This window comes from Pan paniscus, chromosome 18 (assembly GCF_029289425.2).
Source record: "Pan paniscus chromosome 18, NHGRI_mPanPan1-v2.0_pri, whole genome shotgun sequence".
Taxonomy (NCBI): domain Eukaryota; kingdom Metazoa; phylum Chordata; class Mammalia; order Primates; family Hominidae; genus Pan; species Pan paniscus.
Genome location: NC_073267.2, coordinates 15313087 through 15337479, shown reverse-complemented (window position 1 = coordinate 15337479; position 24393 = coordinate 15313087). Strand labels below are relative to the sequence as shown.

Sequence of the window (24393 nt, the reverse complement as noted above, 5' to 3'; positions counted from 1 at the left end):
TGGTTGCCTTTTTGTGCTGAACCTATGGTGTGATGTCTCCAGCCTGCCTGAAGTAGGCTTGCTGTGGGAAGAGTGATTTCTAACACTGGAGTATGTCATTGTGGGCCACATCTGTGAGAGAAACACTCCACACCTGCTACAGCCAGCTGTGTCCGTTTCTAACCCTAATTCTTCCATATCTGGGTTGAGGCCCTTTTTTTTTTTAAATCTCCATGGCTCCCGGTAACTGGAGTGCCTCGAGCTTTTGACCTTCCCAGTAGTGGAAGAGGGAGCCCTGCCCTCTTGTCATTGGCCATCTCGTGAGCATTTCTCTGACATTGTGAACATCTTCAGTTTTAGGAACTCGGGGAGAGGATGTGGATCAGCTCGTAGCCTGCATAGAAAGCAAACTGCCAGTGCTGTGCTGTACGCTCCAGTTGCGTGAAGAGTTCAAGCAGGAAGTGGAAGCAACAGCAGGTCTCCTATATGTTGATGACCCTAACTGGCCTGGAATAGGGGTTGTCAGGTAAAGTCTTGGCCTGCCACTTGATGTTGGAGACTTTTCTGTATAAAGAACACGGGTGGGTCATTTTCTGAACCACCTTAGAAATCCAAGATGAATGTGTAGTCACAATATGCTTAACGAAAATGCAACTCGGTTTTCTGGGCATTTACAAAAGCACAGTGCAAGCAGGCAATTTGGCCAGCATGGCGCTCAGGGAGGGGAGTTGCTGAATGTTCTGTCTGTAGGTGCCGACTCTCAGCTACCTAGGAGAAGATGCCAACAGGTATATATCACTCACTGAGAATGGTTACTATCCAGGGCATATAGAGAATTGCAAATCAGTAAGAAAAAGAACCCAGCTCTCGGGGAGAGAACTGGGTGCAGTCCTATGGCTGCTTTCTCGCCTTCAGAGGTGAGGCAAACCTCTTTTTGTATTGCCCATGAGACTTCCAGACCTTGTATGGAACTAAAGACTTAGGCTTTCGGCTGGGCACGGTGGCTCATGCCTGTAATCCCAGCACTTTGGGAGGCCAACAGGAGCATAGATGACTTGAGGCCAGGAGCTTGAGTCCAGCCTGGACAACATGGCGAAACCCTATCTCTAGAAAAAATACAAAAATTAGCCAGAGGTGGTGCTGCACACCTGTAGTCCCAGCTACTCGGGAAGCTTAGATGGAAGGATCAACTGAGCCCAGGAGGTGGAGGTTGCAGTGAGCCAAGATCATGCCACTGCACTCCAGCCTGGGCCACCAAGTGAGACCCTGCTTTAAAAAAAAAAAAAAAAAAAAAGAGGCTTTCCTGTGACTTTGTTTACTCCTGGCAAACTTCCAGAAAGCTTGTGGTCTGGAGACACTCGCAGTAGCTCTTTTGCTCATTGGTTCCACTGCATTGTCTTGCTAATATTTAGAGGTTTCTACTCCACCGCTAATCCTGTATCAGAAGAGACATTTGATCTTTTAAGCTGAAATGCTGTGGTTTGATGTTGTTTTAGGTATGAACATGCTAATGATGATAAGAGCAGTTTGAAATCAGATCCCGAAGGGGAAAAAATCCATGCTGGACTCCTGAAAAAGTTAAATGAACTGGAATCTGACCTAACCTTTAAAATAGGTAATTACTTACTTTTATAAGTCAACTGTGAGGTTTGGAAGGACACTTGCTAACTGGCTTTAAAGAAGATGGCTTATCTCTTAGAGGGTTAGCGTCTCTCCGGCTGAGTTCCAGGCGAAGGTGCGGTTCTGAGACCTCCCTCCCCTTCTGCAGCCTTGCCAGGCCTTTCTCTCCGCCCTTAGAATCTCCATGGAGGAGACCCCTTTGTGTGTGGTCAGGACACTGAACAGGAGAGTAGGTCCACGTCTCACCCATGACAGAGGACTTAGAAACTCAAGTTTGTCTCATTTCCTTTGCAGGCCCTGAGTATAAGAGCATGAAGAGCTGCCTTTATGTCGGCATGGCGAGCGACGATGTCGATGCTGCTGAGCTCGTGGAGACCATTGTGGCCACAGCCCGGGAGATAGAGGAGAACTCGAGGGTCCGTAGCACCCATCAGTGTTCATTCCTTTTCTGAGTTTTGTCCCACCAAACAGCAGGGGCCACGAGGAAAGGAGCTGCCCTTGGGATGTCTGTTCGTTGTCTCTCAAAGTCTGTCAATGTTTCCTGTAAGCTGGGCCTTGTGCCAGGTGTCAGGGATGCCAAGTAGGTTTGACACAGCCCATGCCCCAGTGATCTCACAAGCTCAGGGGGAAAGATCCACATAGCCACGCTGTGTAGTAACCCTGCCTTAGAGAAGAGGGCGGGTAGCTGGACACACAGGCAGACACATTCACCCCTGCCACCAAGGTCAGGGAGGACTTCTGCTCTGGAGCTGTGTCCTGAGGGTGAATGAAATGGGCTGTTTTATGTGTGGTTCCCCCTACACCCCTTCCCTATAGCACTTCCCACCAGGAATAGACCTACTGCTGTGGGTCCCTTAGCATGGAGGACCAGGATACAAGGCTGATAAGGTATCCTCCAAACAGATGATTACTTCCCTAAAAATCACTCAAAAGGAGAGAAGAGGGACCAAGGTAAGACTGCTCTAAAAGGAGAGAGACACGTGCCATTGGACATGCGGCCGAGAAGCCAGCTTCATTCCTTTCTGGGTGGACTCCTTAAGGTTTCTTTCCAGCCTGACTTTATGACTTCTCTGTTTTCAAGAATACGTAGCAAATGAGGCTGGTCACCAAGGTGTGTCTGCCTAGGCCTCTGTGAGCATGTTATCCGCTTGTCTTTGAGTTTCTGTTCTTTTTACGCCGGCTTTTCAATGCAGGATTTCACTGACCTGCTTTTGAAAAATTCCCTCAGTGCTGTGTTACTAGCTCTTCTGGGCCCCAGGTGAGAAGCTTAAACAAGTAATGTCTTTCTTGGTCTTGCCACAGCTTCTGGAAAACATGACAGAAGTGGTTCGGAAAGGCATTCAGGAAGCTCAAGTGGAGCTGCAGAAGGCAAGTGAAGAACGGCTTCTGGAAGAGGTGAGGCCCCCGATGGGCAGCAGGCTGGGGGAGCCGCCGTGAGGCCAGGTGGCCCTGAACTCTGGTCCTGTCTTGCAGGGGGTGTTGCGGCAGATCCCTGTAGTGGGCTCCGTGCTGAATTGGTTTTCTCCGGTCCAGGCTTTACAGAAGGGAAGAACTTTTAACTTGACAGCAGGTAGGATGGCATAGCCTCTTTCCGGGTCTTGCTGACCTTGGGAGGTTTCACCAAATGCCCTTGGGTCCCAACACTCTTCCCACTGAGAAGCCCGCCCTGGTTCCCATTCTTCATCACTGGGTGTGGGCTGGACATCTGAGGAGACAAGTTCTGGTGTGCCCTGTCCTCCTCCCCACCGCACCCTGGCAGCTGAAACAGCAAGGAAGCAGCTACCCACTCTCCACAGCTGTCGCCACCGCAAGGCCATGAGGACGCGCCCACTCAGCTGTGCAGACTCTCAGGGTGCTGTGTCTTGGGCATTTTGGTTCAGGGTTAATACTACTTGTCTTCATGTGTGTTCTGCCCCAGCAGAGGACAGCTTTTGCAAGTGGCAATGCAGAGACTGAAGCATGGAGTGCTGGCACGGTTTATTTTGAACCAGGCAGCCAGCAAGCGTTTCAGCCGCTGGAATGTGGGGAGGGTGTTAACAGTCCGTGATTCCTTTCCTGTTCTACCAAGGAAATAATTTCCTACACTCGAGCCCCTTCCTTCATTCTTTCCCAGGAAACGATGACTCCATTGTCATGAAAGCAAAAGATAATCTGATTTCTAATCTGCCAAGCCTTAGCCTTCAGCAAAAAGGCACCCACTTCTTGTGGCTACAGTACGTTTCCCTGTTGGGCCTGGCTCCCTGGGTGCGCTTATGCCATACTGCTGGCAGATGCTGGCGGTACTGGCCCTGTGAGGTGGCTTTCTCTAGCTCACGGCACATTCATAAGTGCCCTTCTCTCCACCAGTCTGTGGCAGGCTCAGTGGCTGGAAGGAGGTTATTGGGGAGCAAGGCTGTGTGAGGGCAGGTGGTGTCTTCAAGGGCAACCTGTGCCTGTAGCTTCTACCCAGCCCTCTCCTCTCCCGCAGGCTCTCTGGAGTCCACAGAACCCATATATGTCTACAAAGCACAAGGTGCAGGAGTCACACTGCCTCCAACGCCCTCGGGCAGTCGCACCAAGCAGAGGCTTCCAGGTAAGTGACGCCTCCACACCGAGTTCAGGTAACAGGTTTCCCCTGTTGGCTGTTACTTGCGTTTGTTTTCTGGGTTCTTGAACTCCAGAGGTCTATTTCTCTTAAGACCAACTACTACCATCTCTTTAACCATCTTGGTAGCCGTGGGATTCAGCCTTGAAGAAATCCCATGGTAGTGCGCTAAGGGGAAGTTGGGGTCTTGAAAGATGACATTGTCACTGTGGTGTTTACCCTCCTGGGCGTTTCCTAATGAAGATGACCTTAGAGTTCCCCGGCCTGGGGAGCATGTTGGTGTCACGCTAGCAGCTCTCGGTTTTCTCATCTCCTAAAACACCTCAGAGCCAGTAAAGGTTTCTGCTGAAGCTGTGTTGTGAAATAAAGCAATTATCTGTTGCAGAGACAGCCTGTGTTGCAGAAGTATCCTCACTGAGTTTCAGCGCAGTCTGTCTGCCCTTTCTGTAGGCCAGAAGCCTTTTAAAAGGTCCCTGCGAGGTTCAGATGCTTTGAGTGAGACCAGCTCAGTCAGTCACATTGAAGACTTAGAAAAGGTGGAGCGCCTGTCCGGTGGGCCGGAGCAGATCACCCTCGAGGCCAGCAGCACTGAGGGACACCCAGGGGCTCCCAGCCCTCAGCACACCGACCAGACCGAGGCCTTCCAGAAAGGGGTCCCACACCCAGAAGATGACCACCCACAGGTAGAAGGACCAGAGAGCTTAAGATAAGACTCATTGTGTGGTTTGAGACTGTACTGAGTATTGTTTCAGGGAAGATGAAGTTCTATTGGAAATGTGAACTGTGCCACATACTAATATAAATTACTGTTGTTTGTGCTTCACTGGGATTTTGGCACAAATATGTGCCTGAAAGGTAGGCTTTCTAGGAGGGGAGTCAGCTTGTCTAACTTCATGTACATGTAGAACCACCAGGAACTGTTTGTTTGCTGTCCTACTACCACTTTTCCCTAAGTTACCATAAACACATTTTATTCACAAAAAACACTTCGAATTTCAAGTGTCTACCAGTAGCACCCTTGCTCTTTCTAAACATAAGCCTAAGTATATGAGGTTGCCCGTGGCAACTTTTTGGTAAAACAGCTTTTCATTAGCACTCTCCAGGTTCTCTGCAACACTTCACAGAGGCAAGACTGGCTGTATCCTTTGCTGTCGGTCTTTAGTACGATCAAGTTGCAATATACAATGGGACTGCTAGACTTGAAGGAGAGCAGTGATTGTGGGACTGTAAATAAGAGCATCAGAAGCCCTCCCCAGCTACTGCTCTTCGTGGACACTTAGTAAGGACTGTGTCTACTTGAGCTGTGGCAAGGCTGCTGTCTGGGACTGTCCTCTGCCACAAGGCCGTTTCTCCCATTATATACTGTTTGTAAAGAGAAATTGTAAAGTCTCCTCCTGACCATATATTTTTAAATACTGGCAAAGCTTTTAAAATTGGCACACAAGTACAGACTGTGCTCATTTCTGTTTAGTATTTGAAAACCCGATAGATGCTACCCTTAAGAGCTTGCTCTTCCGTGTGCTACATAGCACCCACCTGGTTAAAATCTGAAAACAGTACCCCTTTGACCTGTCTCCCACTGAAGCTTCTACTGCCCTGGCAGCTCACCTGGGCCCAACTCAGAAACAGGAGCCAGCAGAGCACTCTCTCACGCTGATCCAGCCAGGCGCCCTGCTTAAGTCAGTAGAAGCTCGCTGGCACTGCCCGTTCCTACTTTTCCGAAGTACTGCGTCACTTTGTCGTAAGTAACGACCCCTGTGCCTTCTTAGTCCAGCAGTCAAGCTTTTGGGAGACCTGAAAATGGGGAAATTCACACTGGGTTTCTGGACTGTAGTATTGGAAGCCTTAGTTATATCATATTAAGCCTATAATTATACTCTGATTTGATGGGATTTTTGACATTTACACTTATCAAAATGCAGGGGTTTTTTTTTGGTGCAGATGATTAAACAGTCTTCCCTATTTGGTGCAATGAAGTATAGCAGATAAAATGGGGGAGGGGTAAATTATCACCTTTAACAAAATTACATGTTTTTATATATATTTGGAATTGTTAAATTGGTTTTGCTGAAACATTTCACCCTTGAGATATTATTTGAATGTTGGTTTCAATAAAGGTTCTTGAAATTGTTACCAGTGAATTCAGTTTATAAATCTTATTACAAAAGACTTGACTTACCCACGTACCTGAAATAGCTGCCGATAGACCAGTGAGAGGTAGGTTCTCCTCTGCCCCTTATTACTGACCAAAAAAAAAAACTGGACATCAATTTTTTAGTAAACCAAAAAATAAGTCTCAACAAATGCCTTTGCCAAAATAAGGTTTTATTTTGAAAGTCATTTGAAAGACACTGAGGAGGGAAGGAGGCCTAAGACCCAACGGATGTAGGATCCAGATCTGGATTCGTGCCAGCCCCACCAATGGTCTGTCAGGCCAAGAAGGTGCTTTCTTTGGTAATTCATGTTTTTTAACTTCCTGGAGAACAGATCTTTTCCCACAAGCCATCTTCATTTTTTTTGTAGAGTAGGGCTTTATTTCCAGGAAACAGTGTGTTAGCTGGAGATGGGTGTTTTTTTAAAAACATCAAGGTAGATCTAATATGTTCAACAAAGTGGGGTGGCTCAGCCAGAGGCGAAGTGGAAAGATTCTGAAAACACAAGATGGTGGGCATTAGAGAAGCCAACCTTACTGTCCCCTGCTGTGATAAAGATGTCAAAGTATCTTTGTTCTGGGACACAAATATATATAATAAAATACGTTAAGAAATGAGGTGGCCTGAATTAGTAAGAAAAAAGTTGATTGCTTACTGCTTTACCCACACACATTTCCATCCAGGACTTGACATATCCCCATTTGATATACAAGTTAAATGGGGTCTGTCAATGGCATCCAAAAAGTTACTACCCGCCGAAGGGAAAGCAGCTATGACCTGGTCTAAACCCTTTTTTTCTTACAGATGGGGAAACCAGGGTGCAGAGATTTAAGACTTACCCAGCCTGTAAACTCTCACCTCTAGTATTTGCTTGTCATCTTGGTGCAACCAGAAATCCACATGTGGAAATGGTGTCCAGGAGTACGGTCCTATACGAAGTTGTTCTGTCTCTGCATCATAAATGCTAATCATCTAAAAAAGAACGTGTCAAGGATAGAATTTCAGGAATGTCACCCACTTTTCAAACCCTCCCAGTAACGCAAGCTCCAGTGTAGTCCTTTCATGCATTTATCTGCCTAAGCTTCTTAAAACCTGTCTCAAATAACAAAAGCTGCCAGCTACTGAACACGTCCAGTGTGTCTGCTTCTGCACACTGTGGGGCATACACATGACTGCTGAGCGCCAACAGCAGTCCCACAGGACGAGGGTGTTTTTTCCCATTTGGGGTGAAAACTTGAGGCTCAGAGAAACAGGGCCCATTTCCCAGGTCATGTGTCCAGTAAGCCTCAGAGCTGGGCCTCAAACCCAGGCACTTCTGACTAAAGTCTGTGTTCCTCATTGCCTCATTATTTATACCCCAAACAACTGATCACCTTGCAATTTAAAAGCATACAGTGCCTGCTGCCCCATCAAAAGAAGAAGCTAATTTGCCAAATGATCCAGTCCCTGAATTCCCAAATTTGCCTCAGCTTACCTAGCAATATTCACTTTGGTAACTGACACTGAAATATGTTCTGAATATCAACTAAACTAGGCCTGTTACACTCCTTGAGAAGTCCTAAAAATGTTAAAAGGGTTGGCTCGAATCCAAACACATTTTCCAGTGAAAACATCAGCATTTCATAAATGAGAAGATTTCTTTGGGGTGGCCTGAATGTGATTTCCGTTTTTTCACACTTTGAGCATTTTTAAAGAATTCTTTCACCCATTCCTCAAATGGCATATAAACCTTGGGTTTTCAGTTTTCTAACTTTTAAAATTACAGTCTAAGGGAATCAGACTTTAAATTAATTTGATCATTATTTTGGGTTAATTAAATTGTTCCAGCAAATTGCTCTTCAGTGACCCGGTCCAAAAGAAAGCATAGTCCTGAGTGCAGAGGGGAGAAACCTCTCTCCTGCGTCCCAGTTCTCCTCTCTTTGTAGAACTTTATAGAAAAGCTCTTACAAAGTAACAGAAGTTTGTTCTCTTTGAATTCGGATGCTGGGGTTCACACTTACCTCCCACACCTTTTAGGCAGAGAACTGGAGCTGATGACCTAAAGATGTTCATTACTATTTTGAGACAGCAAGTGTGGGGAGGGGTATATGTATGTGCTGGTCCCTGATAGTGTACGGCTATAAAGAAGCTGACAGCATAAACTTTTCTAAGATCCCAAAAACTTAAGGCCTTGACATTTGATGCCTTTTTTTTTTTTTTTTTTAACGCCTTAAACAAAGATGATTTGAAACTCACTGGTCCTCCTGCTAAAGTTCGCGCAGCACGAAGCTGCTCCTCCGGACCCCGATCTTGAAAGGAGGCTCTGTAAATCTCTGCAGTCTTAATGTTGACAGCTGTGAGGGACAACAGGATGACTCTGAATTGACAAAAGACCAAAGCGGAAAGTCTGCACAGTCTTACATTTCTACCACCACTCCTAAGAGAAAGATACGAAAGTGAACAGAATGGCTCCTAAGTATCTTGACTTCCCCCTCCCTGGAGGGGGAAAATGCAACCTTTACCCCAAGCATCTCGGTGAAAATTGCTGAGGCTCGAGCTGGACTCGGTGAGATTTTGTTCTAAACCAAGAGCTGCTTTCCACATGGGAGGCAGCCATTCCTTCAGTCGGACATGTAGCAAAACCTCTGGTCATCCCTACTGGTGTACGGCCAGGGGTGGGTGGGTGAACTGTGATCGTTCTGTTTGAATCTTCACAATTTAGTATTTTATACATACACGAAGTTACAGAGAATAGAACAGTGAACACTGTGTACCTACCACCCAGCTAAATCAATCAAGTATCACCGCTACAGCAGAAGCCCTCGGAAATAGAGCCGATTCCATGATGCCTTTTCCGCAGGAGTCCTGGGGCTGCCAAGCAGGGAGGATGGTTCTAGGTTTTCTCTAGCCTAAGAGTTTTACACTTTGGAGGATTTCTGTTCTCAAGCAAAACCTTCCTCAGTTCCTGATGTATAAGAGGATTCCAGTGCCTGCCTTCCTCCCCCAGAGCACTGGCAGGAGAAAAGCACGCCGGGCCTGGGGTGCTGGGGGGAGAGGGAAACAAAACCAGGCACTTTCCCAGCTCCTGGGAAGGGTGGGCATGGCCTGTGCTTTCTATTTGCTACCACGTTGCTTCTTCAAAGTCCTAAGAAGTGAATATTATCTCAGTTTTATAGGTAAAGCTTAGAGAAGTTAAGCTACTTGCCCAAGGCCTCACAGCAGATGTTCGGAGTAGCTGGGATCTGAACCCAAGGCTGTCCCATCCTGACAGCAGTGGGGTCATTGGTTTGCTGAATTAGACTTTAACTGCACATGTGACCAAGACTCCAACCCACAAAAGATGCACACTACTTACCAATGCCATATATTACTGGAAAGTGGTTTTCGTTTTCTTCCCGGTCATTTAATTCTACAAAATAAAAATGTTTAAGATACACTTTTTAAAGAAATACCAAATGATTATTTTTACTTTGTATAATAAAGGCGAAGGAGGAGCTCCTCAATGCAGAAAGGGAGGAAAATTCCAGAAAATGAAAGGGATTGTGGCCCTGTTTCCCTACCCTGTCCCAAGGCAGGGGGGTTTATACTGAACAAACTGGCAGCTGCAGAATCGGTCCCCACTCCCACCCCACCTTCTCTGTGCACCCTGTCTGCCACACGGGTGGCAGCTCCTCTGAGATCCAGTGCCCTCCTTCCTGGGAGACGAGGGGGCTGCACTGGAACTGAGGCTGGGCAGATGGTGGACGAGGGCAAGGGGAAGGGGAAGGCCATCCCACCACAGGAAGAGCCGGAACAGATGGTGGCCAAGCAGTGACAGCAGTGTGTGCCGGTGCTTGGGCCCACTGCAAGACTGGGGACAAAACGGTCCTGAGACCCACATCTTTGCTTTGGGGCAAATGGCAGAACTTACCTGTCACACATAATGTCACTAAGTGAATGTCATCTTCTTGCCTGTCAAATTCACCTATGATGAGAATTTTAAGACCAGAAGTCAGAAAAGTTCCTCTAGTTACCAGAACAAACTGCTGAGCAAGCCAAGGACAGGGAGGGACGGCAGCCAACTGAGTGTGCTCCGCCCTACAGCCCGCGCCCACACTGCCACAGCCTGGCCTATGGGGCCAGACACTAGGGAGCTGACACCACAGAACCCTGACCGCCAGGAGATGGCCACATTCTCAGCCTCAGGCCCGAAGGAGCCTGGGCTGAGCCTTCCCATTTTTCTCTTCATTCTGAGAGTTTTGCGGGGACCCATGGATTTATAAGATTTTTACTTTTCTCCTAACTAAACTGTTTTCCTGATTATCAGAATTACAAAAACAAAAATCTGGCCACTGTAACAGATCTGAAAAATACAAGAGAACATAAGGAAGTCGGTTTTTAATGTCCATAATCCTAACACTGTTAATAATTAGTGTATTTTCTTCCATATTTTTCTAAGCTCAGCAGAGCTGACTATAAAGACAATTTTATATTTTTTTTTTTTTTTTTTTTTTTTTTTTGAGATGGAGTCTTGCTCTGTCACCCAGGCTGGAGTGCAGTGGAGCGATCTCTGCTCATCGCAGTCTCCACCTCCCAGGTTCAAGCGATTTTCCTGCCTCAGCCTCCCGAGTAGCTGGGATTACAGACTTGCGCCACCATGCCTGGCTAATTTTTGTATTTTCAGTAGAGACAGATGGGGTTTCACCATGTTGGCCAGGCTGGTCTCGAACTCCTGACCTCAAGTGATCCACCTGCCTCGGCTGCCCAAAGTTCTGGGATTACAGGAATGAGCCACTGCGCCCAGTCGACAATTTTATATCCTGATTTGCTTGTGCATAGGTATTTTCCCATATAATTCTCACCCTTATATGTGTTATTTTTTAGCGACTACATAATTATTATTCTGATGACACCAGATTTCCTGTTATAAGTAATGTTCTACTGCTCATCTTCAGGTTCAAATCTCTATGCACATTTCAGATTATTTTCTTAGCATATATTTCCACAAGGGGAATTACTGGGTCAAAGGATATGAACTATTTATTTATTTATTTATTTATTGAGACGAAGTCTCGCTCTGTCACCCAGGCTGGAGTGCAGTGGTGTGATCTCAGCTCACCACAACCTCCACCTCCTAGGTTCAAGCGATTCCCCTGCCTCAGCCTCCTGAATAGCTGGGATTACAGGCGTGCGCCACCATGCCTGGCTAATTTTGTATTTTTAGTAGAGACGGGGTTTCTCCATGTTGGTCAGGCTGGTCTTGAACTTCTGACCTCAAGTGCTCGGCCTGCCTTCAACTCCCAAAGTGCTGGGATTACAGGCATGAGCCACCGCACCCGGCCTAGTTTTTGTAATTTTAGTAGAGACAGAGTTTCACCATGTTGCCCAGGCTGGTGTCGAACTCCTGACCTTAGGTGATCCACCTGCCTTGGCCTCCCAAAGTGCTGGGATTACAGGCATGAGCCACCGTGCCCGGCTGGATATGAACCTTTTTTAAGAGTTATGGCGAGACCCTGTCTCCACAAAAAATTTAAAAATCAGCTGGGCATGGTGGCATGCACCTAGTCACAGCTACTTGGGAGGCTGAGGAGGGAGGATCACTTGAGCCCAGTAGGTTGAGGCTGCAGTGAGCCATGATGGTGCCACTGCACTACAGCCTGGGTGGCAGAGTGAGGCCTTCAGTCATGATGCCAAATTGCTTCCCAGACAGGCTGTACCATCATATGAGTAAGCGTACTTCATGGCCTGGTGGTTAGTCAACACACGACAATGTTTTCTTTCTTTCTTTTTTGAAAATATTTGCTAATTTAGGCCAGGTGTGGTGACTCACACCTGTAATCCCAGCACTTTGAGAGGCCGAGGCAGGTGCATCACCAGGTCGGGAGTTCACAACCAGCCTGGCCAACATGGTGAAACCCCATTTCTACCAAAAATACAAAAATTAGGTGGGTGTGGTGGCGCATGCCTGTGATCCCAGCTACTCAGGAGGGTGAGGCAAGAGAACTGCTTGAACCCAGGAGGCAGAGCTTGCAGTGAGCCGAGATCATGCTACTGCACTCCAACTTGGGCAACAGAGCAAGACTACATCTCAAAAAAAGAAAAAAAAAAAGAAAAAACTTGCTAATAGGGAAAAAATGGTATCATCAGTGTTTTAATTTTCTGCAGATTAAAATGGACATTTTTGCCAGGAGGGAGGGTGGCTCTGCTTTCACACAATTCAGAGCACTTACTATTTTGGAATGTGTTCACTGCTGTTTTAGTAGAAAATCTTGTCCCCAGCCCTGCTACCCCTCCCTACACATGAGCTCCACGCATTCAGTCTTTCTGTGAAATTCCAAGCTGGGCAGTCTGTTTCTCTGTGCTGCTCCAAGTGGGTGTGCCCTTCTTGGGTTTTGTACCAGTTGGGATTTTTAACCCAAGCAAATATGGGTACATATTTATGTCCAAATTTGGGGGAAAAAAAAAAAAAAACAATGAACTTACTAAGAAGTTGATGAGTGAGTTTTTGTGACAACTGCCTGTCGTCACTGAAGCCTCCAACGAGGTGTACTTCCAGCCTGGCAAAGAGATGAGACGGGTCAGAGGCCAGAAGAAGACACCGGTGCGTGCGCTGGTCTCACTTTGAACTTTCATTCTCAGTTTCCATGAACACTTGCTCTACAGCAGAGCTTCAGGTCATCTTCGTGCCACCGCAAAAGAAAGTATCGGCAGCACACTGCCAAGGCCAGTGGCGAGCTTCTGGGGACCCTGCCCAGGGGCCCTGATGACTGAGGGGATCCGTATCTGAACACAAATGTGATGCCGCCTCCATGAACCAGTGGGAAACTTTGCTCTGGAAGAGCACAGGCACAGGACAGGTGCAGTGGCTCACATCTGTAATCCTAGCACTTTGGGAGGCTGAGGTGGGCGGATCACTTGAGGTTAGGAGTCTTGAGACCAGCCTGGCCAACATGGTAAAACCCCATCTCTACTAAAAATACAAAAATTAGGCCGGGCGCAGTGGCTCACGCCTGTAATCCCAGCACTTTGGGAGGCTGAGGCGGGCAGATTGCTTGAGCTCAGGAGTTTGCAACCAGCCTGGGCAACAAGGTAAAACTCCATCTCTACTAAAATACCAAAAAAAATTAGCTGGGCATTATGGCATGCGCCTGTAGTCCCAGCTACTTGGGAGGCTGAGGCAGGAGAACTGCTTGACCCTGGGAGGCAGAGGTTGCAGTGAGTCAAGATCGTGCCACTGCACTCCAGCTTGGGCTACAGAGTAAGACTCTATCTCAAAAAAAAAAAAAAAAAAAAAAAAAAAAAAAAAGAAAAGAAATTAGCCGGGCATGGTGGCACACCTGTAATCCCAGCTACTCGGGAGGCTGAGGCAGGAGAATTGCTTGAACCTGGGAGGCAGAGGTTGCAGTGAGCCAAGATTGCATCACTGCATGCCAGCCTGGGTGACAGAGCCAGACTCTGTCTCAAAAAAAAAAAAAAAAAGGTTTGGGGCCAGGTGTGCTGGCATATACCTCTATTCCCAGCTACTCAGGAGGCAGAGGTGGAAGGAATGCTTCAGCCCAGAAGTCTGAGACTAGCCTGGGTGACAGGGTGAAACCCTGGCTCTAAAACAAAAACAAAACAAAACAAAAAAGACTGGGCAACTGCCTGTTGGAAGCCCTCCTTAGGAGTCACACTGCGCATTGCACAGTGAAGCTCTTGAGAAGTCCTGCGATTGAAAAATCCAACTAACTTTCTTGAACCCAGTGTTTCCCACACTCATCTACTAACCCCCTTTTCCACAGCCCGTCAACTGGGCGAATTCATGCTCGGCAAAGTGTTGCCAGACTTTACGCTGCCTTCTCACACACAAAATCTTCCTAAGGGATGAACCAGAACCTTGGATGTACCCAACATAGGGCACAGCCTCAAGGAGCCTCATAATAAACTCCAAGTAGCAGTAGTAAGGAGAGCTGTGACCACCATGGCTTTGCTTGCCACTGGGCCACCAGGTTTGCCTCTGACTCCCTGAGCGATCACAGTTCTACAACAGATCAGGAAGAGCTGACAAGCACGTTCTGAGAACCATGGAGCAGAATGTGTGGCAACATAATGGCATTGATTACGTCCCCCTGCGGGGGCCAAGATGATAGGAAAATGAAAATACCATTTTGGGCCTGCATGGGTCACGTGTCCATGAAGCCAGCCCAGCCTTGGCACAGACTGCAGAGGGAGAATTTAGAATCGATCAGTATTGACTAGCAAATCTCTCCCAGAGAACTCTCTCTTTCCTTTTTAGACTCCTAGGATTGTTAAGCCTTCGTATATGATGGGAGTAGTTCACTCAATGGCTGCCTTAGACTTCCAGTAAAATGAGAGCAATGCCTGCCGGGTCTCCACAAAGAGCAAGGAGAGGGGACAGGTGTGTGAACAGTGGTCTTGACAGCAGGCCTTTGTTATCGGCCTCCACCTAGCTCCTGTGTGCTCCAGCACATCGAGCCTCAGTGCCCGTCTCTGTTAAATGGAGGCAGCGGCTACTTTACTGCAGTGAGAGAGGATGAGGTGCTGTGGGGGCACCCAGGCTAGAGGCCGCTTCTTATCCAGCAATCCTTGGGGAAACTACCAATCTGCTGGAATTTAAAACTATACCCCTCAGCTGGGAGGATCACTTGAGCCCAAGAGTTTAAGACCAGCCTGGGCAACTTGGCAAAACCCTGTCTCTACCAAAAAAAAAAAAAAAAAAAAAAAGCTAGCTGGGTATGGTGGTGTACACCTGTGGTCCCAGCTACTTGGGAGGCTGAGGTCGGAGAATCGCCCGAGTCTGCAAAGTCAAGGCTGCAGTAAGCTGAGATCACACAACTGTGCTCCAGACAGGGCGACACAGCAAGACCCTATCTCAACAACAAAAAGAGAACAAGAAAAAAAACTACATGCCTCGCCCCCTAGCGGTCCCCACATCTTCCTGGCCTCGTTTTCTCCACAGCCCCGCCTCACCACCCAACACCCCATCTTGTGTACAGTCTCTCGGCTTCGGAACACAAACACCTTGGGCCGGGCTTTCTGTCTACTCTTCACTGCTGTGTCCCTAGAAACTACAAGGTGTAGGTGAGAGGAAGCATTTAACAAGCAACCGCGGGAGGAATGACTGCATGGAGAGCCACCACACCCGGGGGGAGAGCAAAATGATGTGAAAATCGCAACCTCGACGTTCCTGAGACGACATCAAGTTCAAAGTCAAGCCTTCCATCTCAAATCCAGCACAGACTCCTTGCCTGTGCCCAGCACCCACTCATTCACTCAACCACTGCTAACGCAGTGCCCACGTCGTGCCAGGTTCTGTTCCAGGGGAACGAGGCAGACACGGCAGTGGTGGCATCCTGTGTTCCCCTAACAGCTTCCACAGCCACGTCCTGTATGCGACGGTTCCAAGATCTCAATTCACCTATGAGAGCAGCGTAGATCTCACCTTCCACATTGCGCGTGGTCAGAAAAGGATTTTATGGAGTTCATGATCAAGGGGACCTCAGCTTTGGTGTCGGTTCCGTCACAATGTGTCAAGCAGGTGGCCCCATTACCTGAAGAACAAGGGTGAAAGGACTCAAGTTATTCCCTGATGCGAGTGCAGTGCGCAGGCCGAGACTCCGCCTGTCCCTCCGGACCGCCTCATCTTTGAAAATCCTGTAGGGGAAAAACGGACAGGTCTGTGCTGCCCAGCCAACCCATTCTGACCAGGACACCAGGGAGACACCATGCAGACCAGAAAAAAGGTAAGCGGAGTCCGCTTCCAACAAGACACCAGGAAACTCAACGCGAGAAATTCAATGGTCCCAAAGGTTGGGTCAGTTTAAGTAATGGTTTCCTTCACCTCTCTCATCATACCTGTGTGCCTCAGGACCACAATGTGACAAGTAGTGGCATCATCAGAACCCAGAATGGAGATGGAGCCTGTTTAAAAAAGAAATAAAATAAAATATCCAATAGCCTTTTGGGATAACGCCCAATTCACTGCTTCCTAACCTACCATCCTTTGGGGAGGTCACTGCAAGCTCTCTTTGCTGAACATACAGAAGGCCCTGGGGTCCCACTTGTTGAACAGACTGACCTCTGAGAAGTCTGGCTCTTTCCTGTTTAATTAAAAAAAAAATAAAATAGTGATGTAAATTAGTGAGGATGGAAAAACTAAAGATGTGGAGAGAGCCAAAGCGGGCTCTGCGTGGGCAGCACGCTAGTGTGTGGGGAGTGTGTTAGTGGACAGAGAGGCTCAAAGAAAAAGGCAGCAGCCACGGTCATTCAGAACAATGCAGAGAAAACGATGCGGTTCTGTGCGGTGGTTTTTTTAACCTATGAAATCAGATGTCATAGTAACCTATGAAATGAGATGCAAAAATCCTTTATTATAGTTTTTTGTTTGTTTGTTTTTTAAAGAGACAGGGCCTCACTATGTTGCCCAGGCTGGTCTTGAACTCCTGGGCTCAAGCAATCTTCCTGCCTTGGCCTCCCAAAGTGCTGGGATTACAGGCATGACCCACCACATCCAGCTATCACAGTTCTTTACTAAAGAGTGTGAGACTCTTAACAATTTTACCATTGTAAAGAGAATCAGATTACACAGCAATAGTGGGTGGATGGCTCTGAAATCACATCCCCTCTTTTTTATTTTTTGAGACAGTCTCTCACTCTGTCACCCAAGCTGGAGTATAGTGGTACAATTTCAACTCACTGCAGCCTCCACCTCCCAGGCTCAAGCGATCCTACCACCTTAGCCTCCCAAATAGCTGGGACTACAGGCTTGCGCCACCACACCTGGCTGAGTTTTATACTTTTTGTAGCGACGGGGTCTCCCTATGCTCCCCAGGCTGGTCTCAAACTCCTGGGCTCAAGCAATCCACCCACCCTGGCCTCCCAAAGTGCTGGGAGTACAGGCACACACCGCCACACCTGGCTGATTTTTATACTTTTTGTAGAGATGGGGCCTCCCTATGCTGCCCAGGCTGGTCTCAAACTCTTGGACTCAAGTGATCCACCCACCTTGGCCTCCTACAGTGCTGGGATTACATGCATAAGCCACCATACCTGGCCTCCGCTTTTTTACCTTAGTCCCTAACCTAGTAATTTCACTTCTGGAAATCTGTCCTAAGGAAATAACTCAAAATATGTTCATCCCTGTGTTATTTCTTTTATCTTATTTTTTTTTTGAGACACAGTCTCGCTCTGTTGCCCAGGCTGGAGTGCAGTGGCGTAATCTCAGTTCACTGCAATCTCCACCTCCCAGGTTCAAGCGATTCTCGTGCCTCAGCCTCCCCAGTAGCTGGGATTACAGGCGTGCGCCACCATGCCCAGCTTTTCGTATTTTTAGTAGAAACTGGGTTTCGCCATGTTGGCCACACTGGTATCAAACTCCTGGCCTCAAGTGATCCACCTGCCTTGGCCTCCCAAGGTGCTGGGATTATAGCATGAGCCACCATGCCCAGCCCCCTGTGTAATTTGTAATGGCAAAAAGCTGGGAGCAACAATGGAAAAGGTAAGTAAATTAGGCACAGAACCAAGTCACAACCACTAACTGCACAGTCATGAGAAATGAAAACTATGGGAAAAAGAGTTTTGAAATGCTAATTGAAAAGCAAGATACAAAAGTATAAAAAATGTTTTAAAGAGCTATAAATGTGCCATAATACAACAATGATTAAATGCTTATACCCATAGAGAAAAATACTGGAAGGAAATTTCACCAGTACAACCATGGCTGTGCCAAAAAAGCAAACATGAGTGATTTCCTGTTGCTGTTGTCCTCTCTTCTCTCAATGTTCTATCACATAGTTATTGTTAGAATACAAAAACAAAATGGATAAGGCAAATTTACGAAAGGTATGTTAATACTAAGTGTCAATAATCTGAGTGTTTGTACACACTTATTTAGTAAGCTTGTAAAAAAAATTCAGTGGTTAAAAATTCAGTGGTTATTTAACAAAAACTTTTTCAAAATATTAAATTGATACAACACTACAATGTATCATAATTTCCTTCTTACTTGCAACAAACTCCTGGATGAACAAAATCTTCCTCAAATGTCTAGACAATGTATGTATGTATTGCCTACACTGGAAGACAGTTTTGCAGTCTTAGTCTTCTATCAGCTTCTTGCCATTTCGCATGACTGGTGCTAATTTAGGTTAGCGCTCACTTAATAAAACATAAGAGCAGCTGGGTGTGATGGCTCCCAACTGTAATTCCAGCACTTTGGGAGGCTGAGGAGGGAGGACTGCTTGAGCCTAAGAGTTCAAAACCAGCCTGGGCAACAAGGAAGATCCTGTCTCTACAAAAATTACAAAAATTAGCTGGGTGTGGTGGCATGTGCCTGTAGTCCCAGCTACTCTGGAAGCTCAGGTAGGAGGATCACTTGCAGCCAGGAGGTGGACGCTGCAGTGAGCCATGATTGCACCACTGTACTCCAGCCTGGGTGACAGACCAACACCCTGCCTCAAAAAAAAAAAAAAATTAAGATTAAACTAAAAGAGATGTAATAAACATAATGATCAGCTTGATTACTTATATGGTGTTTTCTTCTGTTTATAAACTTCCATTAACTGGAAGCAGGGTATCAATGAAAATGAGACAAGCCCCTTAATTTAAGAAACAAACTAAAGATTAAATGAACTGCAGTGTAAAATTAGATGGGCAAGACAGCCTTGCTTGCTCCAGAAGTCAATGAGAAACAGGTGTGACTGCTCTAAAACTCAGAACACCTGTACAGGTGAAAGCCTCTCATTTTCTCATTCCACTTCTTGCCTCACCTTAGTTCAGAATAACAGGGGAGAATTCAGAATTCCCTCTTGATTACTCCTGAGATACTTACCTTCTCCTTTGTTCTTTGAGGGAAGGGAAGAGAAGGGAGGGCGCAAAGGCGAATTTTTAACACTCATGTTCACAATTGGGTCACCACTCAAAAGCAAAGCTATTTGTGAGAAATTAATTACTGCTTTCACAAAGACCAAAAATCATGTCTCTCTTCAACACAACTCCTACGATTTCCCAAAGAAATAAAAGCAAAACTTATCAGAAGACAGAATGCCAGAAAACTAAAACAGTAGACTGCTTTGCTCTATTTTTTAATTTCTTTTTTTAGACAGGGTCTTACTGTCTCCCAGGCTGGAGTGCAGCGGCGAGATCGTGGCTCACTGCAGCCTCTGGCCTCAAGCAATCCTCCCACCTCAGCCGCCCAAGGAGCTGGGAACTACAGGCATGAGCCAACACACCTGGCTAGTTTTTGTACTGTTTGTAGAGATGGGGGGGTCTCCCTGTGTTGCCCAGTCTGGTCTCGAACTCCTGGCCTCAGGTGATCCTCCTGCTTCAGCCTCCTTTGCAGTAGCTGGAACCACAGGCGCACGCCACCACACTTGTGCTAGGATTATAGGCATGAGCCACTGTGCCCAGCCTCTACTTTATTTTTATTTTTATTTTTTTTTTTTTTAGAGACAAGGCCTCACTCTGTTGCCCAGGCTGAAGTGCTGTGGCCAGATCATAGCTCACTGCAACCTCAAACTCCTGGGCTCAAGCAATCCTCCCACCTCAGCCTCCTTTGCAGTAGCTGGAACCACAGGCACACGCCACCACACTTGGCTAATTTTTGCTCTTTTAAGTAGTAAAAAGAGTTTAGCCAAACTTCCCTTCTTTGGAAAACCACACAGTCCTACTTTATAAATTCATATGCAAGTAGTCCCAGTTTTCTTAACCTCTAAGATTCTCTAGATACTAATATTTGCTTAAAAAAAAAAAAAGCTTTTCCCTCAGTCCCTCATCCCTATTTCCCAATTCCTATTCAATGGCAGTATTCTCTTAACCCAGTGACCAGCAGATTTTCTGAAAAAGGCCAGACAGTAAATATTTGGGGTTCTGCAAGGCCGCAGTCTCTGTCACAATTGCTCAACTCTGCTGTTATTATGAAGTGAAAGCAGCCATAGACAATACAGATGTGGCTGTGTTCCAATAAAACTTTATTTATAGGTGACACCGAAGTTTTAATTTCAATACCATTTCCCATGTTACAAAATATTATTTTGATTTTTCTCAACCTTTGAGAAATATAAAGACCATTCTTGGCCTATAGGCTATACATAAGCAGGGTCCGGCCCATGAGCTGTGGCTTGTTGACCTGTGTCTTAGCCAATCACCTAGCTGTGACCTGGGGGATGATCATGTGACCCTCACCCCTGCTGTCCTGTTTATCAATTCTTCCTTTATAAACAGGAGCAGGGCATGAAGGTGATCTGTGAACTGTAAAGCACAATGCTATATAAGAAATTATGAGACCCAACACACTGGCTCACGCCTGTAATCCCAGCACTTTGGAGGCCGAGGCGGGAGGATCGCTTGAGGTCAGGAGTTTCAGACCAGCCTGGCCAACATGTTGAAGCCCCATCTCTACTAAAAATACAAAAATTAGCCGGGCATGGTGGCAGATGTCTGATACTCAGGAGGCTGAGGCAGGAGAATCACTTGAACCTGGGAGGCAGAGGTTGCAGTGAGCCAAGATCGTGCCATTGCACTCCAGCCTGGGTGACAGAGCAAGGCTCTGTCTCTCAAAAAATAAATAAATAAATAAATAATAAAAGCAGGAACTAAGCTACGCTGCGAGCATCTTGTAGACTCTGTGGAACTATATTACCCAAGATGTTGCAGGACTGGTTACCGAGTACCCAGTGACTGGTTAAGAGTGACTAAGGGAGGGCTCTAAACAGCTCTGGCCAAAGGAACTTCATGCTGGGATGGCCACCGTCTATATTCACACTGTCTCATTAGTAGCCATGCTGTCTGCTCGGCACTTGAAATGTGGCTACTGCAACTGAGGAACTGAGTTTTCAATTTTATCTAATTTTAATTGATTTTTAAGTTAAATCCTAAGTAACCACATGGCTCGTGGCTACTGTACTGAATAGCGCAGCTCCAGAGTCAAGGGCAGGCTGCCAGGGTTCCAATCCTGGCTTCACCACTCCCAGGATGTGGGGCCTGGGGCCAGTTTCCCAGCCTCTCTGTGCCTCACAGTCCTCATCTGTAAAATGGGAATAGCAGTAACTCTTGCTGTGGTGCTTGGCAGCTTCCACTGTATGACTGTTATTGTTGTTATTTGCTAGTCATAGCTACACACAGGCTTCTAACTGTTGGTACTCCATACTCAGAACACATCGTTACATGAAAAAGACACATTATAAAACAACATATAGTAAGCTATCATTTTTTTAAAAAAAGTAAATTATATACAAAGAAAAACCTTCATTAGGACTTTCACCAAACTAAAGAATGGTTGTAGTCATACATTTTTTTTCTGTATTATTATATTTTGCTTTCCTACAAAGAGGACACCCTGTTTTATTATATAAAAATAATCCAGGCCGGGTGGAGTGGCTCACACCGGTAATCCTAGCACTTTGGGAGGCCGAGAGGGGCAGATCACTTGAGGTCAGGAGTTCAAGACCAGCCTGGCCAACATGGTGAAACCCCGTCTCTACCAAAAATAAAAAAATTAGCTGGGTGTGGTGGCATGCACCTGTAATCCCAGCTACTTGGGAGGCTGAGGCATGAGAATCGCTTGAACCTTGGGAGACGGAGGTTGCAGTGAGCCGAGATTGCGCCACAGCACTCCAGCCTGGGCCACAGAACAAAACTAAGTCTCAAAAAAACCAACCAACCAACCAACCAAACAAACAAAAAACCCAACCTTTAATGTCTCCCTGTTGCTAAGTAGGTGAAAGGTCCATCTAAGCCCCTTGGTCATTTGGTCATCTGGGTACAATCCACCCCTGTAAGGTTACTTTCCATGCTTCCCCTCCTCACCCGGGCTGCTCCGGAGAAACTGGCCAGGCCACCCACCCACTGGGCCCTTCCCCTCCTGCCCGCCGCGCCCCAGGCGGCTTGCCCAGCTGCGATGCCCTCACCCTTCTTCTCCTTTTCAAATCTCTCTCGTGCCTGCATCCTTCTTCACTTACACTGCCGCAAATCAAAGTGATCGCCCCCTTCCAAAGTTCCTGTAACACAAACTGGTCCCCAGTACACAGCCTTTCTAGGACATGTCTTCTTAAATAGGCCAAAACCTTCCTTCGAGAGAAGCAGCCCCGGTATGTCACCAAATCTCCCTCCACACTTAAGTGTGCAGCCCGGGACACCCATCTAACTTTCTATCACGGACATTTTCAAACAGACATAAAAGTAGAGCATCCCCTAAATTCTTCAGGCGGCTGAAATTATTTTTCCTTGGTGAGTCCTACTCCTGACTTCGCTAGCTAACAGGACAGTAACACAACGCAAGGATAAAGTGACACGCCACCACGCCTAGCTCGGTGCATGTTGGCTAACAGACGATGGTCGGTCCTGAAATGCAAGCTGAGAATCACACAGAGCTGTCTGCCTTCTCCCCGTCAGTAAGTCCTTGTCACCCTTCAGAACACGTTCAGGGGTCATTTTGTGACCTCATTTATGCAGCAAATCTTTACTGAACGCCAATTCTATGCCAGGGACCGTCCTACACTCTGAGGATACAAAAGTGAGGACACTACTCTTATCTGCCTTCAGGAGGCTTACATTCTGGGGACAGACCAATAGAGAACAAACAAGCAAACAAAATAATCACAAACTGTACAGCTGTGACAGATGAAACCTCTAAATGCCTTCCCCAACCCAACACACTTGGTCAGGTTCCTGTGCTTCCCATCTCAGAGTGAAAGGGGACGCTTTTTCTTTATGGCACTTAACAGTTTATAGTATCTGAGCCTTCTTCATCAGAAACCATTCTCCCTTCTAGACTATAAACACTCCGAGGGCAGGGACAGTGATCAGTACGTTGCCCAACAGATATTAGGGGCTCGATATTTGACTCTCAAATCAAGGAACTGATTGATTCCCCTTTAACAGGATCTATGGCAAGTAGGACGTCTGCCCCCGCCGCCACGCCCCGCTCTTTTTAAAACCTGAGAACCCCCTTGCCAACAGTCCCTGCATAAGCGTGGACAAGAGTTCAGAGATCTATTTGAGCACAAAAACAGAAAAAACAAAAACAAAACCCGTGCATTAGGGCGTGGTCCTATGGCCCAGCTGCGGAAAGCAGGGCTCTCTCTCCCGGCTAAAAATAACTCGGCGCCCTACGCCCCGGGGGTAGGGGAGAGAGAGGAGGAAGGACTGGGGGTCCCCGCCAAGATCCCCCAGGCCAAACGCTCTCCGAAGCCCACCCTGGAATAACCTCCTGCTTCACGGGGACGCAAGGACGAAGCAACGTTCACCGCAGGCTGCGGGTCCCCGAAGGCGGGCGGCCGGATTTGCCTAAACGGACCCAGCCCTATGGGGGCTGCAGCCGCCCCGTCGGGGAATGGGGGTCCCGGCGTGTCCCCGAGCCGCAGTGCTGTGCGACCTTGGGCAAGTCACCTAACCTCTCTGGACCCCCATCCCCTCCCTTGTCAGAGAGTGGCCTCCGGGGCAGCCCGCTGAAGTCTAAAGAAGGCAAAAACTCCCCGACCCCTCAAGGGGAAGACGCGAGCCGACGGCCGGGGCTCCGGATGTGCCAACAGCGCCAAGTTTCAAGTCTGTGTCGCGTGAGGCGGGAGGCGGTGGGGTGAGGGAGGCGCTCGCCCGCCCTGCAGCTTCCCCTCGGGCCCGCCCCGAAGCCCCGCGCCGCGCCCCACTCACCTCCAAAGGCGGGTGGGCTCGGACGAGGTCCCCGGCTGACTGCGGCAGCCGCACTCGCCGCCCCTCGACGAGCAGCGGCATCGCTGAGGCGGCCGCCCAGACAGGCCCAGGGAGGCGGCGGCCCCCCCGCTCTGCAGCCCCGGGCCGCCCGCCGCCCCCGCCCCTCGGGCCGCGCGTCCCGCCTCGTCCTGCCCCGCCCCACCGCGGGCGCTGCCGGGAAGTGGAGTCCAGGCGGAGGCGGTGCCGGCCGAAGAGACTAGAGAAATCCAGGACATGGCCGCAAGGCCTCACGGGAAATGTAGTCCAAAGCCAGGAAGTGGCCCTGGAAGCAGCGCGCGGCCCGCCTCCTCCGCAAGGGGCGCTGGGAAGTGTAGTCCCAAAAGCGTGGGAGTGAAGGAGCGGGGAAAGGGGAGCTGCCAGGGAGCAGCTGCACCAGCCAAGAGAGCCTCCGGG

At 47.8% G+C, this 24393-nt stretch overlaps 2 protein-coding genes across 13 annotated transcripts in view; one reads left to right on the top strand and one right to left on the bottom strand.

Moving 5' to 3' along the window:
• The window catches only part of PDXDC1 (pyridoxal dependent decarboxylase domain containing 1), a 66876-nt gene extending 57112 nt beyond the window's left edge, over positions 1 to 9764 (top strand). For 3 of the 8 annotated variants that reach the window (XM_034939834.3, XM_055099380.2, XM_063598391.1), the window contains 7 exons: positions 334 to 505; positions 1476 to 1594; positions 1894 to 2015; positions 2902 to 2994; positions 3073 to 3169; positions 4067 to 4171; positions 4569 to 6316. In XM_034939834.3, the coding sequence (XP_034795725.2) occupies positions 334 to 505; positions 1476 to 1594; positions 1894 to 2015; positions 2902 to 2994; positions 3073 to 3169; positions 4067 to 4171; positions 4569 to 4633 (773 nt within the window). In that variant the 3' untranslated portion in view covers positions 4634 to 6316. Of the gene's footprint in view, positions 1 to 333; positions 506 to 1475; positions 1595 to 1893; positions 2016 to 2901; positions 2995 to 3072; positions 3170 to 4066; positions 4172 to 4568; positions 6317 to 7140 lie in introns of those variants that run through there. The other 5 variants (XM_055099374.2, XM_055099378.2, XM_055099371.2 and 2 more) reach the window with 3 other exon arrangements.
• On the bottom strand, positions 6488 to 24125 carry NTAN1 (N-terminal asparagine amidase). 5 transcript variants are annotated; one of them, XM_014343663.4, is made up of 10 exons: positions 23941 to 24125; positions 16292 to 16394; positions 16150 to 16215; positions 15737 to 15845; positions 12778 to 12851; positions 10226 to 10279; positions 9671 to 9724; positions 8572 to 8669; positions 7195 to 7308; positions 6488 to 6831 (listed from the first exon to the last, which is right to left on the bottom strand). In XM_014343663.4, exons 1-10 carry the CDS (start codon positions 24019 to 24021, stop codon positions 6652 to 6654), a joined length of 933 nt encoding a protein of 310 aa, XP_014199149.2. In that variant the 5' UTR covers positions 24022 to 24125; the 3' UTR covers positions 6488 to 6651. The 5 variants fall into 5 exon arrangements, with proteins under 5 accessions (XP_014199149.2, XP_063454464.1, XP_063454465.1 ...); XM_063598394.1 differs by having other exon boundaries at positions 19524 to 24042; XM_063598395.1 differs by lacking the exon at positions 23941 to 24125 and adding an exon at positions 23771 to 23785.
• Between the last annotated feature and the right edge of the window lie 268 nt (positions 24126 to 24393).

Excerpts from the sequence above, each read along its gene's own strand:
- NTAN1 (XM_063598394.1), bottom strand. The coding sequence starts at position 19,685 with ATGCCTATAATCCTAGCACAAGTGTGGTGGCGTGCGCCTGTGGTTCCA. Across the intron at positions 16,395-19,523 it reads ACAGTACAAAAACTAGCCAG|GAAAGAGCCAGACTTCTCAG; the intron begins GTGTGTTGGCTC and ends TTAATTAAACAG. Across the intron at positions 15,846-16,149 it reads TGTGGTCCTGAGGCACACAG|GTAATGGGGCCACCTGCTTG; the intron begins GTATGATGAGAG and ends CTTGTTCTTCAG.